Source organism: Vipera ursinii (genome assembly GCF_947247035.1).
Source record: "Vipera ursinii genome assembly, chromosome: 7".
Classification (NCBI taxonomy): Eukaryota; Metazoa; Chordata; class Lepidosauria; order Squamata; family Viperidae; genus Vipera; species Vipera ursinii.
Window position 1 is genome coordinate 13145877 of NC_139521.1, and position 16141 is coordinate 13162017.

General features: G+C 37.6%; 1 protein-coding gene across 1 annotated transcript in view; it reads left to right on the forward strand.

The window, feature by feature from the left end:
- Nucleotides 1-16141, forward strand: part of LOC310643153 (bifunctional heparan sulfate N-deacetylase/N-sulfotransferase 4) — a gene marked incomplete at both ends in the record, with an annotated part of 117839 nt that overhangs the window by 52624 nt on the left and 49074 nt on the right. The window contains one exon of the mRNA XM_083367249.1: nucleotides 4146-4300. Within this exon, the coding sequence (XP_083223375.1) occupies nucleotides 4146-4300 (155 nt within the window). The remainder of the gene's footprint in view (nucleotides 1-4145; nucleotides 4301-16141) is intronic.

Here is a 16141-nt window from a genome sequence, read left to right on the forward strand (position 1 = left end):
AAATTGGTGGTTCTAGTAGTGGTCATAGTAGTACTTTGGGTGCCATATTTAGAAAAACTGCACATTGCCAAAAGTTCCATCTGTCAGTTACCAAAGACTGCACTAAACTCTGTTGATACATTATGAATCCAAGGTTCTTAGGAAAAGCTTGATGCATATGAAGCTCAAGATCAGCTAAAGAACTGGTAGCTGTGACTAGACATTGTTATGAACTATTATGATTATTATTATTATATAACTTTTATTCATTAAACATGAAACTCAGCAACTGAACACTCAAATTGACTGGCACTGATGGCTGACACGGGTTGCTGCCACCATCCTAGGTATCAACCAGGTATCTCCTTAAAATGTAAGATGTTCCGAGTAGCGCAGGGTTTTTTTTGTAGCTTTGCTGGAGTTATTGCAGGAAGCTGCAATTTCCTGATGTATTTTGCAAAGTTTTGGGACATAGTTCCCAGTGCCCCGATGACAATGGGTATCACTGTTACACGCTTTATCCATAACCGTGCAGTTTCAATGGCCAGGTCATGGTGTTTTGTAATTTTTCCCAGTTCTTTTTCTTCGACTCTGGCATCTCCTGGTACAGCGATATCAATCAGCTTGTACGCTTTGATTCTCTACAACTGCAATATCTGGCATGTTCGTTCCAAATGGTGATCTGTCTGTATTCGGAAATCCCACAAGATCTTCACCCTCTCATTCTCAACAACTTTTTCCACCCTGTATTCCCACAACCTTTTGGACACAGACAAGTCGTATTTTTTACACAATACCCAGTGGATTAGTTTAGCAACTCGGTCATGTCTAGCTTTGTAATCAATTTGCGCAATTTTGCTGCACTCACATATTAAATGTAAAACAGTTTCAACTTTGTCATTTCAAAGTCGGCAATTTGGATTGTCAGTAGATATTTGTATCTTTGCTTTCATGGCATTAGTTTGTAGTGCTTGTTCTTGAGCAGCCAGTATTAAGCCTTCCATTTCTTTCTTGATGGTTCCCATCTTAAGCCATGCCCATGTCAAGTGGTTATCACATTTTCCTTCAATGTTTTTCAAATGTTGAAATTACAAAATACCGCGACCTGGCCATCAAAACTGCGCGATTATGGATGAAGCGTGTGACAATGATACCCATTGTCATCGGGGCACTGGGAACGATGTCCCAAAACTTTGCAAAATACATCAAGAAATTGCAGCTTCCTGCAATAACTCCAGCAAAGCTACCAAAAACTGTACTGCTCGGAACATCTTACATTTTAAGGAGATACCTGGTTGATACCTAGGATGGTGGCAGCAACCTGTGTCAACCATTAGTGCCAGTCAATTTGAGTGTTGAGTTTTATATTTTATGAATAAAAGTTTTATATAATAATAATAAAGTTTTGTTTCCTGAACACTTTCAGGTGTATTTTATCAATTTTTGGCTGCTAATCATGAAAGTAACCAGTAATTTAACTTCTTCTTCTTCTTCTTCTTCTTCTTCTTCTTCTTCTTCTTCTTCTTCTTCTTCTTATTATTATTATTATTATTATTATTATTATTATTATTATTATTATTATTATTATTAGATTTCTATACCGCCCTATTCCCGAAGGACTCAGGGCGGTTTACAGGGCAAAATAAAAACAGATAAAACAGTACAAAAATTAAGATAACGTTAAAATTAAAATAGGATTAAATTATCATGTACTCTTTTATAGAATTTTTTTTTGCAATGTACACCATTCATACCTGTTGGTTATGTTGCACACATGAAATAAGCATATGAAAGAAAACATGGAATTATTGTTGAAGCACACCTGGTGCACCAAGTTCAACAAGGATATCTGTGGATATCTAAAAGCGATGGCTCTGCTGCTGGAATGCAGCTTGGATATACAAGTACTGTTGTTACATATACGAATGGGATAGCCATGCAAGACAAGCTCATTATATTAAAAAGAAATGGCCACTCTGAAAGAATTTAGTTCCTGGACAGAAACATGTGGTACATGAACCACTTGTTGGTCTGGCAAAGATATTTTTGCTTTTGCTTCACATAAAATGTGGACTGATGAAAAAATTTGTAAAAGTAAGGAAGGTAAAAGCTTTCAGTATTTGAGACAGATCTGATACCAAAATTAAGGAAGACATTTTTGTTGATCCACAGATCAGATACATCTTCAATGACAAGCAGTTCAAAGATCTGTTAGTGGGACCAGAGAAAATTGCCTGGAAAACATTCAAGGATATCGCTGAAAAATTTCTTGGAAACTACAGAGCATCAAATTCAGCTAACAAATTTCTTACAGCATATAAAACCATGAAGTGCAAGTCCTGGCATTCGAGGAGTGACTAATGACTAGTACTGGCAATGGAATATGAATTTGCCCAAGTCAACCTACATCACAGCCCAATCCGTATAGACAATAAAAAGAGAGTACACAAAATAAGGCAAAGGTAGAATAAGATTTGTATAGAAATAACTGAGAGATGAAGCAGATACTACCATTAATAACAGTAGCAGTCATTTTGTGGCTTTAGATTCTCAAAGCACTTCATGTGTAATTTAAAATGTTATAATAATTTTTTAAGATATAAATATTATTGTTTTAACCTCTACACTACACATGATCTTAACAGAGAGAAAAATGGAAAATGAAATGAACTTGGAGGGATGGGGAATTTGGCAGATTAGACTGTGCAAAAGGCAGTGCTTTTTTTGTAAAAAAAAAAAAAAGGGTGCCGGAACTCACACACAGCTCCGACTCCAGTCAAAAACACTTTACGGAACAGGGGGAGGGGAGAAGAAACCACTTTAGGGTTTTGCAGGCCCCTCCAGTAGCCCGATTTGGGCTCCAGAGACCTCTGGAGCCCAGATCTATGGCCGCGGAGCAATTCTGCAGCCCCACCAGAAGCCCAATCTGGGCTCTGGAAGCCTTTTACAGGCCTCCGGAGCCTGGATCAGGCCACTGGGGGGTGGCTGCAAAATTGCTCCGCAGCCATGGATTCAGGCTCCGGAGTGTTATATACTCAGCAAAGACACACACACACTCCCCTCAAAACTATAAGGAATCCCCGGCAGCCGTTGACAGCCGTCAAAAGGCTGCCACGGCATTCCCCCCCCACAGACGCGGCAAGCGGCCGATTCTGACAGCTGTCAAACTGCCGCGCATGCGCAGTACACTGACAACTGTCAAACCGGCCGATTCTGACAGCTGTCAAACTGCCGCACATGCGCAGTACACTGACGGCTGTCAAACTAAGCCACCGCGCATGCGCAGTTCAGCTGGAGCTGTCAAGACTGCCAGCTGGCCCCGGCAACAAGCCGCTGTCAGCCGCGCCTACCTTTAGCTGGTCTCCTCCTTATTGGACGTTCTTGTTAGGCGGGAGAACCCCGCCTGTTTATTGGTTGTAAACAATATTGTTGACGTTCCTGTTTGCTATAAATACGGGGGATTCACGGCGGGGCTTCGCCCGGGACCTCTGCCCAATAAATGTTTTGTTTGGACCGTGCCTACTGTCTCCTGTCGTCCCTCAAGACAGTCCACAGAGGCCTGTAAAAGGCCATGGATCCACCTGGCAGAGGCCTTTTCCTGGCCTCTGGAACCTGGATCAGGCTGCTGGGGATCCGCAAAATTGCTCTGCAGCCACACCTGTACTCGCGCTGGCAGCTTAGAAGGAACCAGTTCTTCCATCTATTCCATCCATTCTATGACAAAAAAAGCCCTGGCAAAAAGGCCTTTTTAGGCATACCCAACCAGCACAATTCAGATGGTAGGCATTGCACAAAGAAAGCTGTCTTTTTATCAGATTGCAGACCTATCTGAAACATGCATATAGATTCTAGGGATGCATGTTTCTTGTTAGACAAGACCTTATATTTGGTTTTAATATAGCGTTGAATGCAAAGCATTCAAGCAAAAAAAAAAGTTGCTAGAATTCCTGGTGTTTTAATGCATTCTATGCAGGTATTCCAAATCTGTTGAAGAAATATTGATAAGCACATTACGTCCTACATGAATACATTTTGTTAATAATTCTTTGATATTGCCTTTTGATTTTATATAAAAAAGACTCCATGTATTTTATACTATCATTGATCTGAAAATAAATTGTATCATCGCCTCTTTTACAACGTAACATTTGCCTTTCATCTCTTAGGAACCATTGAAGAAGATGAAGGAGATGATTTATTGTTGGGGTCTGTAGATGAATTCTGGTGGTTTCCTCACATGTGGAGCCACATGCAACCTCATCTGTTCCATAATGAGTCGTCGCTAGTGGAGCAGATGATTCTGAACAAGGAATTTGCACTAGTGAGTATCTCTGAAATATATGTAGGTACAAAATTGGCTGCCCCTTAACATTTTACTGTAATTGTTTTTGAAGTAAGATGAGGATAAGAGTATTACTGTAGGTCTGATCAGTATAAAACTATATTTGGCAAGTTGTAAGAAAAACTGGTCACTTTGGTTTTCTATATCCTGTGAATATAGTGGTGAGTGTAGGAGCATGTCATAACAGAGAGCTGGTTATGAATCAGATATTTCCAGTGACTTATGCCTCTGTACTCTCTCTGACCATATAATTTTCTTCTCATAATTCTTTACTTTGAAAACATATTTGGATTGGACAGCTGTTCAAATAGAGGACTCTGTCCAAAATCATAGTTAAAGCAGGATTTGGCACTCCTATAGCCTTACAGTATATTTCAAATCACTTTCACAACAGATACTGCTTTGTTTTAATTCAAAACGTAGTATATGTCCATGAAATCTTAGATTATCTTTTTATATATTAAAATGACTTACATAGAATGGCTGCATATAAATAATGTAAAACAGACAAAAAGTGGTCACACAGTTCAGGTTTATGCCTTTTTTGCTATCATGAAAATCTTCCCATTCCTCTTTGCTTTGAACATATATCGAAGAATCTTAGGGTACAGAGAAGCAGTCCCATCATCAGAAACATATCTCTGGATTTACCTCAGTCACTACCACAGTATACTAAAAGGTAAAGGTTCCCCGCACATGCGTACTAGTCGTTTCCAACTCTAGGGGCCGGTGCTCATCTCTGTTTCAAAGCCGAAGAGCCAGCGCTTATCCGAGGACGTCTCTGTGGTCATGTGGCCAGCATGACTAGACGCCAAAGGCGCACGGAACGCTGTTACCTTCCCACCGTAGTGGTCCCTATTTTTCTACTTGCATTTTTAAGTGCTTTCGAACTGCTAGGTTGGCAGAAGCTGGGACGAGTAACAGGCACTCACTCTGCTACGTGGCACTCGGGATTCGACCCGCCAAACTGCCGACCTTTCTGATCGACAAGCTCAGCGTCCTAACCCACTGAGCCACCACGTCCCTATATATAGTATATTAGGAATACATAATTGTTATTATCATTTACCAAATATACAATCAACAGAGTAAACAAAGTTCCAGTTGATGAATTCAGAATTCCTATTTATTGGCTTTATTTTGTATTCATTCTGATGATGATATTGATGAATACTGTTTTATAAATATATTATTTATTGTGAATTAATATTACCACTATATTTTAGAAACAATAGTCAAGAAGGGATGTCTGAAAAACCTTCTAGGTTGGTTTCTAATTTCCTCTTTTTTGATTCAAGCCCAGACTATAGTCTTGAAATTAAAAATGCTTTTCCAACCTGATACCATTCAGTTATTTTGAAATTACAGTCTCCAAAATTCATATCCAAATTAGCCAAAGACTGTGATGGCTGAGAATCCTGGGAACTGTATTTCTGATGCATTTGCAGGGATGATTTTGTTAGAAGTTTCTGACTAGTTGCAAATATGAAAACCTCTCTACATTACGAACTTAAAGTAAGTTAATGATTTCAATATTGTCCATGAAAGTCTACCCATCAATATCAAGGGATCTGATTTCAATACAATAAACATGTTTCAGTTTTTTTACCAACATAGGGTAAAAACTAAGGAATTAATAATTATCATATAAAAGAATCTAAATCTAAAAATTGTAAGGATAATAAATATAGGATTAAAACATGGAGAGGTAAAATAGATAAATCTGTATTCTGTTTTCTTAAAAACCTATATAGTATCCAAAACTGCACAAGTACACAACTTGAAATTATGGTAACAATATTAATAATTAGACATGAACCATATTAAGCCTGATTGACTCTAGCTGGCAATAAGTTCCCAGAAGATTTTGCCTGCTACCAAGCAAAACTTGGCAATATTATATTTCATGAAGAATTTGGAGTTATATATTAGTAAGTGGATATAAAATTTATCTGTATGGCTTGGTAAGTTGACTTTCTGTAGTAGAATAATAATACTGTAGATGTGTATGTAACATGAATAGGAAAAAAGAACATGCCTTGCAGTTTCAGTTTGATCAACATTTCAGGGGCACACATTTATTTATTTATTTATTTATTTTTGGGACTTATATGCCGCCCTATCTCCCGAAGGACTCAGGGTGGCTAACAACAATAAAAACAATACAAAAGTTAAAAGAAATTAAATAAACAGCCCCAATATTCAAACAGGTGTTTCTTTTTTAAATATTCTCTCTGATAGGTGCATTGTCTGTTTTCTTAATTTTCACTTTAGCCTTTTTCTTTTGCTCAGTATCTTTCTTAATTGATATGTTCTGCTAAATCAAAGAATCTTTCCATATTCTTGTAGATGTTACTGTAGATATAAAAGGTAGGTCAAGTACAATGTCTTTGTAGGAGGCTTTTGCCCTTTCATGTTTGTTGAAAATCTTTTTCTTTCTTTTTCTGTCTGTTTCTCTTATCATTTCTTGTCTCTCCAGTTCTCGTGATGTTTCTGACATCTCTGCAGTCCATTTAACCAATCTTTTTCTTGTCCTCAAATTTGTTTTGTGGTCTTAAAGTATAAGTTATCTTTTCCAAATCCAATGTTTCTTGTGAATTGTTTTCCACTTGCATTAAACCATACTTCTTTCTTTTGTTAGGTTCCATCTTTAAGTCTCTATCTTCGAATTTGTATTCAGCTATCTGTTTTATCTGCTCCTTCTCTGTTGTTGTTTTCTGGGATTTTTTTGTTGTAAAGTTAAATTGGAGATAGATTGGTTTATATTTTCAAAGTTATTTTGGATTTCTTTGTGGTTTGAAATCATTGTTGTTTGAATTAGTTGCAGCATATCATATATCTCCTCTTGAAAGTTATTTGTTTTTTTCCTTGATAAGTTCTTTCTACAAGCCTCTGATTTCCCATGATAGCCAAGAATCAAGTTTTTCTTTTCTCTGCAAATAGCTTTGGAGTCACAGTTAAGTAGATATTTGTAATCCAAAGAGTTCAAAAAAGTTTTTTTTAAGTTTATAATTCTCTCTTTGTATGTAGCCCAGATTGTTTTCTTTTTTGTCACAGCTTTTCTCTATTGTTAGAGCTTTGAAGGTCAGAAGCACAGATTAGTTTTTTTCCAGATTTTGCCAACTCCTGAGAGCCATAGCTGTCATAGTCTTCATCCACCACTAGATGTCAGCACCAGTTACTTTTTCAATTTTCAAAATAAACAGTTGTCTTTAAAATGAGAATCCTAACCATTCAGCACTTTTAAACTTATCCAAATTTAGGTTTTATATTCATTTCATTTCATTTCTATATATTTTAGTGCTCCAAAAAAAGCTTAATTCTCTGCTTCCATTACTAAAAGGGTGGGGCAAAGATCCCCCTCCTTCACTTTCAGAGGTTTTTTGCATCTTGAAATTTTTTTTCCAAAAAAATAGTTGATAAATAGGATAGAAAAAATTGATGTTCTTACTCAGATTCAAACGTGCTGTTTACAATCAGCTTAAAGTAGTACTTTTTGACTTTGGTTGTGTACTGTCCCAGCCTACGTGAGTCCTTGTTGTGCTCACAAGGAAAAACCCCTCTTCCAAGAAACAAGATAGGAACTGCAAGAAAAAAACAACACCTTTTATTCTCACAGACACGAGTCAATGTCCAAGGCAAACAAACACAGTCCACAGAAACTCAATCCTTAACACGTTTGGTTGCCTTTGGCAACTAGTTCCTCCCACACATTCCCTTTTATAATTCAGCCAAGGCATGGCTTCCTAATGCCTTCTCCTTTGCCTTTGGAGCTGCCCCATTCCATTCTTCTGTCCTACTCAATTCTCTTGCCTGCACTTTCGTGTATCCTGGATATTTCCCAACTGTTCTTCATCACTGTCCAACTCAGGCTCCCAGCACAGCTGTGTCTCAGCATGAGCGTGAGTAGAGGGGCCAGGCTCCTCATCCGACTGTAAGTCTTGGAGCTTCTCAGAGCCTTCCTCTGACTCTAATGTCACTCCAGGCCCCTCCTCCTCATCTGATTCCTCAGACTTAGCTGCCAGATCCACTGGTTGGCAGGGAATCACAACAGGTTGCTTGTAGCTTGGGCTAGACTCCGAAGTTAGGCTAGCCCTTCTCCTTTTGGTTTCTGGAAGGCTTTTCCCAAACTGATTGGGTTGGCTGCTGTCTTTCCATGGTCCACAGGACTTCCTTCCTTCTATGCCACCTCTTCGGGGCAACTTCTGGCCCATTTAGGGTCCCCTAACATGAAGAAAATCAGCCATAGGGTGCAGAGCCCCACGATCTCTCAGCTACTACGCTACTGTAAAAAACTGGAAGACTCTTCCATTCCTATTTTTAAGTAATCTTTTTATTCCATAATATAAACACCTTTACAATTGAGGAATTGTTAAATACTGTTTAATGATATTATTCTCTCTTAAGGGTCTTGAGCTTCCTTGAAAATCTTCTCTAGAGAAAGAAATTGTAAAATCAGTTTTTGTTCTTATAATTAGTCCTCAGATATTCTTCTATACAATTGGCATTATTACAATTAAAAATAAATAAATATGGACCTCAGTACTGTTTTGAAGAACTGTAGCTTCACCTTTTCACTTGGTCCAAATTCAAACAAATGGTTAATAGAAATTAAACTTCTCCATTCAGTCTGCACTTTTTTTGCACATGCAATGGTGTTTCTTTAGTTAGAAAAATACATCTTTTTTTCTACATTGTGATCCTAATGGAATTGGAATAACATGGGTCAACATGGTAGGAATGTTTTAGCACAGAAACTCTTGAGGAGACAAAATAAAGCCTGGAAAAAAATGACAAATCAGAACTGACAGATACATTCATCCTACTTATGAATAGACATGTATATGATTGCACTCTCAGGCTATTGTGTTAACACATTTACGTGTAAGTAAGCTTCACTGAGCTGAATGAACTTATTTTTGAATAAATATGTCTCCAGAGGAGAATGTGAAATTGCCTCAGTCATGTCCATGGTATGTGCTTTTTCTCTGATTTGTAATGAAATTATTATGCCCACCAGTAATGGACATCTCAAACTGCTAAAATGCACTTTGAATTATTGCCCCAAAAGTTGAGTGTATGGTTGTTGTAACAGTCTTTTATAAATATTTCATTTTGAAGAAAGAATTCAGAATGTAAAGCCACTGTTTATATGAAAACTACTATATCCTGGGTGAAGGCAAGTTGTTTCTGACACACGGAAGTATCATAGTGAGCACCCCATTTTTTTGTGGAAGGATTATTGCATTCAGTCGAGACAGAAAATATCTACATTTACATCACTGTCAAAAACTTCTTGGCTTTTATTGTAGCCTCCCCTTCCTGTCAAGTGGTTTTCTTCTCAATAACCAGTAGGGAAATGAGAAATTGAATCCAAAAATGCCAGGAAATGAACTGCTGCTATCAGTAAAATACGTATTAATGCAATTCTATCTGGATTTGCATATATCTGAGACAACATTCTGAACTTGGTATTCAGAGAACAGATTTCCTTTTCTTCTCCTATCCTGGAAATGTCATATTTTTTCCGAATCAGTTCCAAAGCAGGTTTTGAGAATATGAAGAACATATTATAGAGGTTATCTAGTCCAGAGTTCACTGCAGTCTTCACAGATGGTCTCTAACAGATTCCCTCCTTTTTGGAATGAGACAAACATGAGCCAGCAGTGTGCAGCAGCAGCCAAAAAGGCTAATAAAATCTTTGGTTGTATAAACAGACAAATAGAATCAAAATCATGTGAAATATTGATAGTACTTTATAAAGCCTTAGTAAGACCACATCTGGAATATTGCATCCAGTTTTGGTCACCACATTACAAAAAAAATGTTGAGACTTTGGAAAAAGTGCAAAGAGCAACTAAAACGATTAAGGGGCTAGAAACAAAAACATATAAAGAATGGTTGCATTAATTAGATAAGGGTAGCCAAATAAAAGAAGGACTAGGGGTGAAATAATAGCAGCATTCCAGTATTTGAGGGGGGTCAACTTATTTTCCAAAGCACTGGAAGGCAAAAGAAGAAACAATGGGTGGAAACTAATCAAGGAGAGAAGCAACCTGGAATCAAGGAGAAACTTCCTAACAGTGAGGACAATTAACCAGTGGAACTGATTACCTTCAGAAGTTGTAGGTGCTTCATCACTGGAGGTTTTTGAGAAAAGACTGGACAGTCACCTGTCTGAAATGGTGTAGGGTCTCCTGCTTGAGCAGGAGGTTGAACTAGAGGACCTCCAAGGAACCTTTCAGCTCTATTCTGATTGACTGATTGATGAATCAATTGATTGAGATTTCTAGCAAAGAAGAGCTTACCACATCATCATCATCAAGTTGGAAAGGGCCTTGAAGATCTTCTACTCCAACCCCCTGCTCAGGCAGGAAACCCTATACCATTTCAGACAAATGGTTGACCAGTCTCTTCTTAAAAACCTCCAGTGTTGGAGCATTTACAGCTTCTGGAGGCAGGTTGTTCCACTGGTTAATTGTTCTAACTGTCAGGAAATTTCTCCTTAGTTCTAGGTTGCTTCTCTCCTTGACTAGTTTCCATCCGTTGCTTCTTGTCCTACCTTCAGGTGCTTTGGAGAATAGCTTGACTCCCTCTTGTTTGTGGCAACCCCTGAGATATTGGAACACTGCACCAGATATTCATAGTCAGGAATTCCTTTCGACGGCTAACCTAAGTCCCCTTCTTTGTAGACCTGCTACCTTTGTAAATGAAGCATAGTTTAATCCTTCCTTAGTCCTTCATTTTTCATGTAACAAGAAAAATGGCAAGAGGGGAAGAGATTATAAATGGATGGGAAGTTGACATAGTAGTGCAGCATACAGTACCCACCACATTGGAGATTTTGCTGACAACTGTTTCAACAAATTAGGCCCTTTTTGGCCATCATTTCCAAAATTTCTCTTTTTTATTTATTTTTAATTAAGTTTATCATGATAAAAAAAGGTAAAGGTTCCCCCGCACATGCGTGCTAGTCATTTCCAACTCTAGGGGCCAGTGCTCATCTCCGTTTCAAAGCCGAAGAGCCAGTGCTTGTCCGAGGACGTCTCCGTGGTCATGTGGCCGGCATGACTAGACACCAAAGGCGCACGGAACGCTGTTACCTTCCCACCGTAGTGGTCCCTATTTTTCTACTTGCATTTTTAAGTGCTTTCGAACTGCTAGGTTGGCAGAAGCTGGGACGAGTAACAGGCGCTCCCTCTGCTACGCGGCACTCGGGATTCGACCCGCCAAACTGCCGACCTTCTGATCAACAAGCTCAGCGTCCTAACCCACTGAGCCACCGCGTTCCTTATCATGATATAAATTGCAAATAAAATAAAGATACAAGGGAAAGGGGGACACGGAAGAAGGTATGGTGCAGGGGAAAAGGGGAAAAAAGACTGACTTCCAACTTTTTTTACAGCAGTAAATACCAAATAGAATTATAGATTTTGCCTTTGCAATCTTAACAAGTAGTAATCGTTTCTATAGCAACAAACTAATTTAACCACCAAAAGCCAATGTTAAGATTTCTTTTTTTTTTCTATCTCAAGTCCAGAAGTGGTTTCCAGGTGGAAACAAAACTGGATATATTCTTTCCTTTCATTAAAACAGCTAATTTTGCCATCTCTGCTAGTCCCATCACTTTTTCCATCCATTTTTTCTATCGTGGGGATTGATGTATTTTTTTCCATTTTTGTGCATATAAAATTCTCACTGCAGTCAACGTGTGCAGTCACAACATTCCAAATCCTTTTTCCCCAACTCTTTACCCAGTAATTATAAAAGAAAATCTGCAACTTTCGATTTTATATTCATTTTAACATCTTCGACATCATAACATGCAGATGTCCCCAATATTTCTTTGCTTTATTACAAGTCTACCAAAAATGATAAAAAGCACCTTCTTTAGAGTTATATTTCTAACATACATTTGAAACACCTTTTATATTTTTAATGGGTTTTATATTGTGATTGTTTTAATTGGGCAATTATTTATTCCTTTTTTTAACTTTTGTATCTCTATTTATATGCCCTGTTCACCGCCCTGAGTCCTCCGGGAGAAGGGCGGTATATAAATTTAATGAATAATAATAATAATAATAATAATTAATAATAATAATAATAATAATAATAATAATACACCCTTGACAATGTATCAGGTGTTCAGTATCAATGATACATCATTTTACAAAAGGCTTTTTTTTTTCAAATTATTTCCAAAATGTCACGTGTGCTCATTAACAACACAAAGGTGCAACGTCAAGGTTATAGGTGAAGATACAAAATAAATATAATACTTTAAAAGGCAATGGGATAATAAATTGATAGAAAACAACAAAATATTTCCCTCTCCCAATACCTTGGCACATAACGCATAAAGCTGACATAGTAAGAATGAAATAAAGTAAAATAATCTCTTAGGGAATCTCCTTGCCTGCCTGAGAAAAAGTACTTGGGGGAAAAAAAGTGTCCTTGTGCTAAAAGTAGAAAGACCTTATGTAAATCTTTTAATTCAGCAAGGTGACAGCTGACAGCCAACATTTCACCTCTCTCGTTTTTGACAAGACTCAAAGCAATTCAGCAGGGATCGCCTTGTTATGTCAACAGAGGGCAAACATATTTTATTTCCCTTAGACTCTTGGAAGCATAAATTTGCTGTGCTAAATTGTTATTGCACTTCCTGTAGAAAAAACTGTAGCCATAGGGAGAGAGCACTGTTGTGTGGGTGAGCTTCATTCACAAATATTCTAGCCTTGACTCTTCTTCATTTAGCATCTCTCATACTAAAAGAGAAATGTTTTTTACTCACAAGATAAGACTGCAGCCACCATTTCATCCAAGTGCTGACTCAAAATTAAACTTCTTTGAGTTTTTTTTATTCCAGCCGAATCTAAACAAAATATGCCCTGGACACATGTTTTTTTAAAAAAATTATACAAAATGCAAATATACTCGAAAGTATGCAAACAATTAGCATTTAGGGTTCATTCGTATCACCAATCTCCTTGGATATATGAGCCTAAACTTAAAACTTATCATGTCAAGATGCATATTTATAGAAGGAGGATTTTATGGGACATATTGGATTTCTTACACAAAACAGAATTCATTTCTATGGAGAAGTTATATGTTTATTTAGGACATTTTTGTTGTTGTTGTTGTTTGGTTGCTCAACTCATTTTCAATAAAGCCAATAATCCCTCAACCCCCTGACAACAACAGCCAATCAAACTTGATGCACTCCATCCCATTCTGAGTTTCCTAGGTCCATTGTCAAAACCAGGGCCTTGCTAAAGAATATCAAAGTGGAGACCATTCTTATCTCCACAGGATGATGTTCTATAGGGAGGGAGCCACCACATACAAGGCCCTTGCTCTTGATCCTGGTAGATGTACCGCCTTAGAAGACTGGATCCATAGCATTCCCTGCCTCCCTGCTGTAGTAGGTTGGGTAGATGTGATTAGAAAACATGTCCTCCAACTAATCTGGTTCCACAATTTAGCAACAGTTTATTATGGCTTTCAATATATTGTTTGATTGTCTGGTTAGATTTTAAGGCCACCTGGCTCCCAAAAAATTCTGGGCAGCTTACATATTTTAAATTAATATATGTGAGATGATAGACAGATGATAGATAGGAGATGATAGATAGATAGATAGATAGATAGATAGATAGATAGATAGATAGATAGATAGATAGATAGATAGATAGATAGTAAAAAAGAAATCTAGACAAAACCACATAACTTCTCCCCACCCACATCCTAAAAAATAATAATTACCAGGGTCTCCACAAACACTTATGTCCCAAGCTTGGCAACCCAGACACATCTTAAGAGTCTTCTGGAACATTTAAAGGGTGGGAGCCATATATATTTCAGGAAGCTGCTATTCTGGAAGTTAGGCACTGCAACAGAGTTCACATGCTTTTTTGTTCTGCAAAATGACAACATTTTACATACACACAGACACACACACACAAGTAACGTAAAGAGTTTTATAAAACTTTTGCTCTAGACTTGAGCAAAACTATTGTTCCAGCAAAGGACATCCTATACCCGAAGACAGCCATTACATTTTGCTGAAATCCTTTCTTCTCTTAGCAAAACAAATATAAACCTAATAATAATAATAATAATAATAATAATAATAATAATAATAATAATAATAATAGTAATAGTAATAATAATAATAATAAGTTGGAAGGGACCTTGGAGGTCATCTAGTCCAACCCCCTGCTAAGGCAAGGAAACCCTATACCAGGGGTCAGCAACCTGAAACAGTAAAAGAGCCACTCGGAACCGGTTCCCTCACAAAAGGAAAAACTGGGAGCCGCAAAAAAATGTGTGCACATGCACATACATGCGCACATCGCAGAACAGGGTTTGACTGAACAGTTGAGCCAAGGCGAGATATGCACCTACCCTGCATATTTGAATTGATTGGTTGAACTTTTTTAGTCCCACTTTTTTTTTTTTGGACTGCACATGGCAGAGGACTGGGAGCCGCAGGAGATGGCTGAAAGAGCCGCATGTGGCTCTGGAGCCGCGGGCTGCAGACCTATACCATTTCAGACAAATGGCTGTCCAGTCTCTTCTTAAAAACTTCCAGTGTTGGAGCATTCACCACTTCTGGAGGCAGGTTGTTCCACTGATTAATTGTTCTAACTGTCAGGAAATTTCTCCTTAGTTCTAGGAATTCTCTGGTGTGTTTTTTTCTCCCAAGGCTCTTATCATCTTGGATATAGTTGGACCAATATGGAATACAAAGGAATGGCTATTTATTTTGATCTCAGTGCTTTATTTCTCTCTGTAAACCAGTAAATGTGGAGATAACCTTGGGAAAAGAATGAAAGGAAAAAAGAGTACTCAGTCCTTGGAAAATGAAGACCTAATACAGGCTGTCAGGATTCTATTATTATACCCTATAGTAATGAAATACTATTCTGTTTTTTGAAGAGCTGGCATCAGTCTTGCTTTTTTTTCTTTAATTGTTCATCCTCATTCCTACATCAAGTTCATCTCCATATTCCTTTATAGTGCCATAGAATCGCTGTTGCTTTTTGGAAACTACATCCCACAATTTGGCTCTTATTCAGCCTATGAATATCAAGATACCACTGAGTATGCTTATTCAGTCATCTCTGATTGAATTCATTTAACTGTAACATAGTATAACCAACTTTTTGCCAGTTTTTTATTATTATTATTAAGATTTCATGGGAGACTTTATCAAATATTTTGCTGGATAAAATGTCCACCACATCCCATGGTTAACTAAACTGGTTACTATATCAAGAAAAAGATTAAGTTGGTTTAACCTAACGAGGTCTTCATTTAACCAACTTAGCTCTTCTGCTAATCAACATATTTTTTATTTTTAAAAAGATCACAAAATAATTGTTTAATAGTCTAGTTTGGAGTTTGCTGAGGATCAGAGGCAAGTGGATGACCCTTCATTACCTATTCCCCCCCCCCATTTTTGAAAATAGCAATAATATTTGCAATTAAAAGGCTCTTTGATCCTATATACTTTACTCAGTGTTTTTCAAACTTGGCAACTTTAACATGTGGGGAGTACAACATGCTGGCTGAGGAATTCTGGAAATTGAAGTTCACACATTTAAAGTTGCCAAGTTTGAGAAACGGTGCTCTATACCCATCTGCCATGATTTCACAATATTCTCAAAAAGTTTATATCCTCAACATATTTGAAGACCCTTGAATGTAATTTATCTGGGCTAGAGATTTGCTTATAGTAGCCAAGTATTTCCTGACTATCACTTTACTTACTTTGGAGTGTAACAGTCTCCTTATGTCACTTGATTGGTTAAG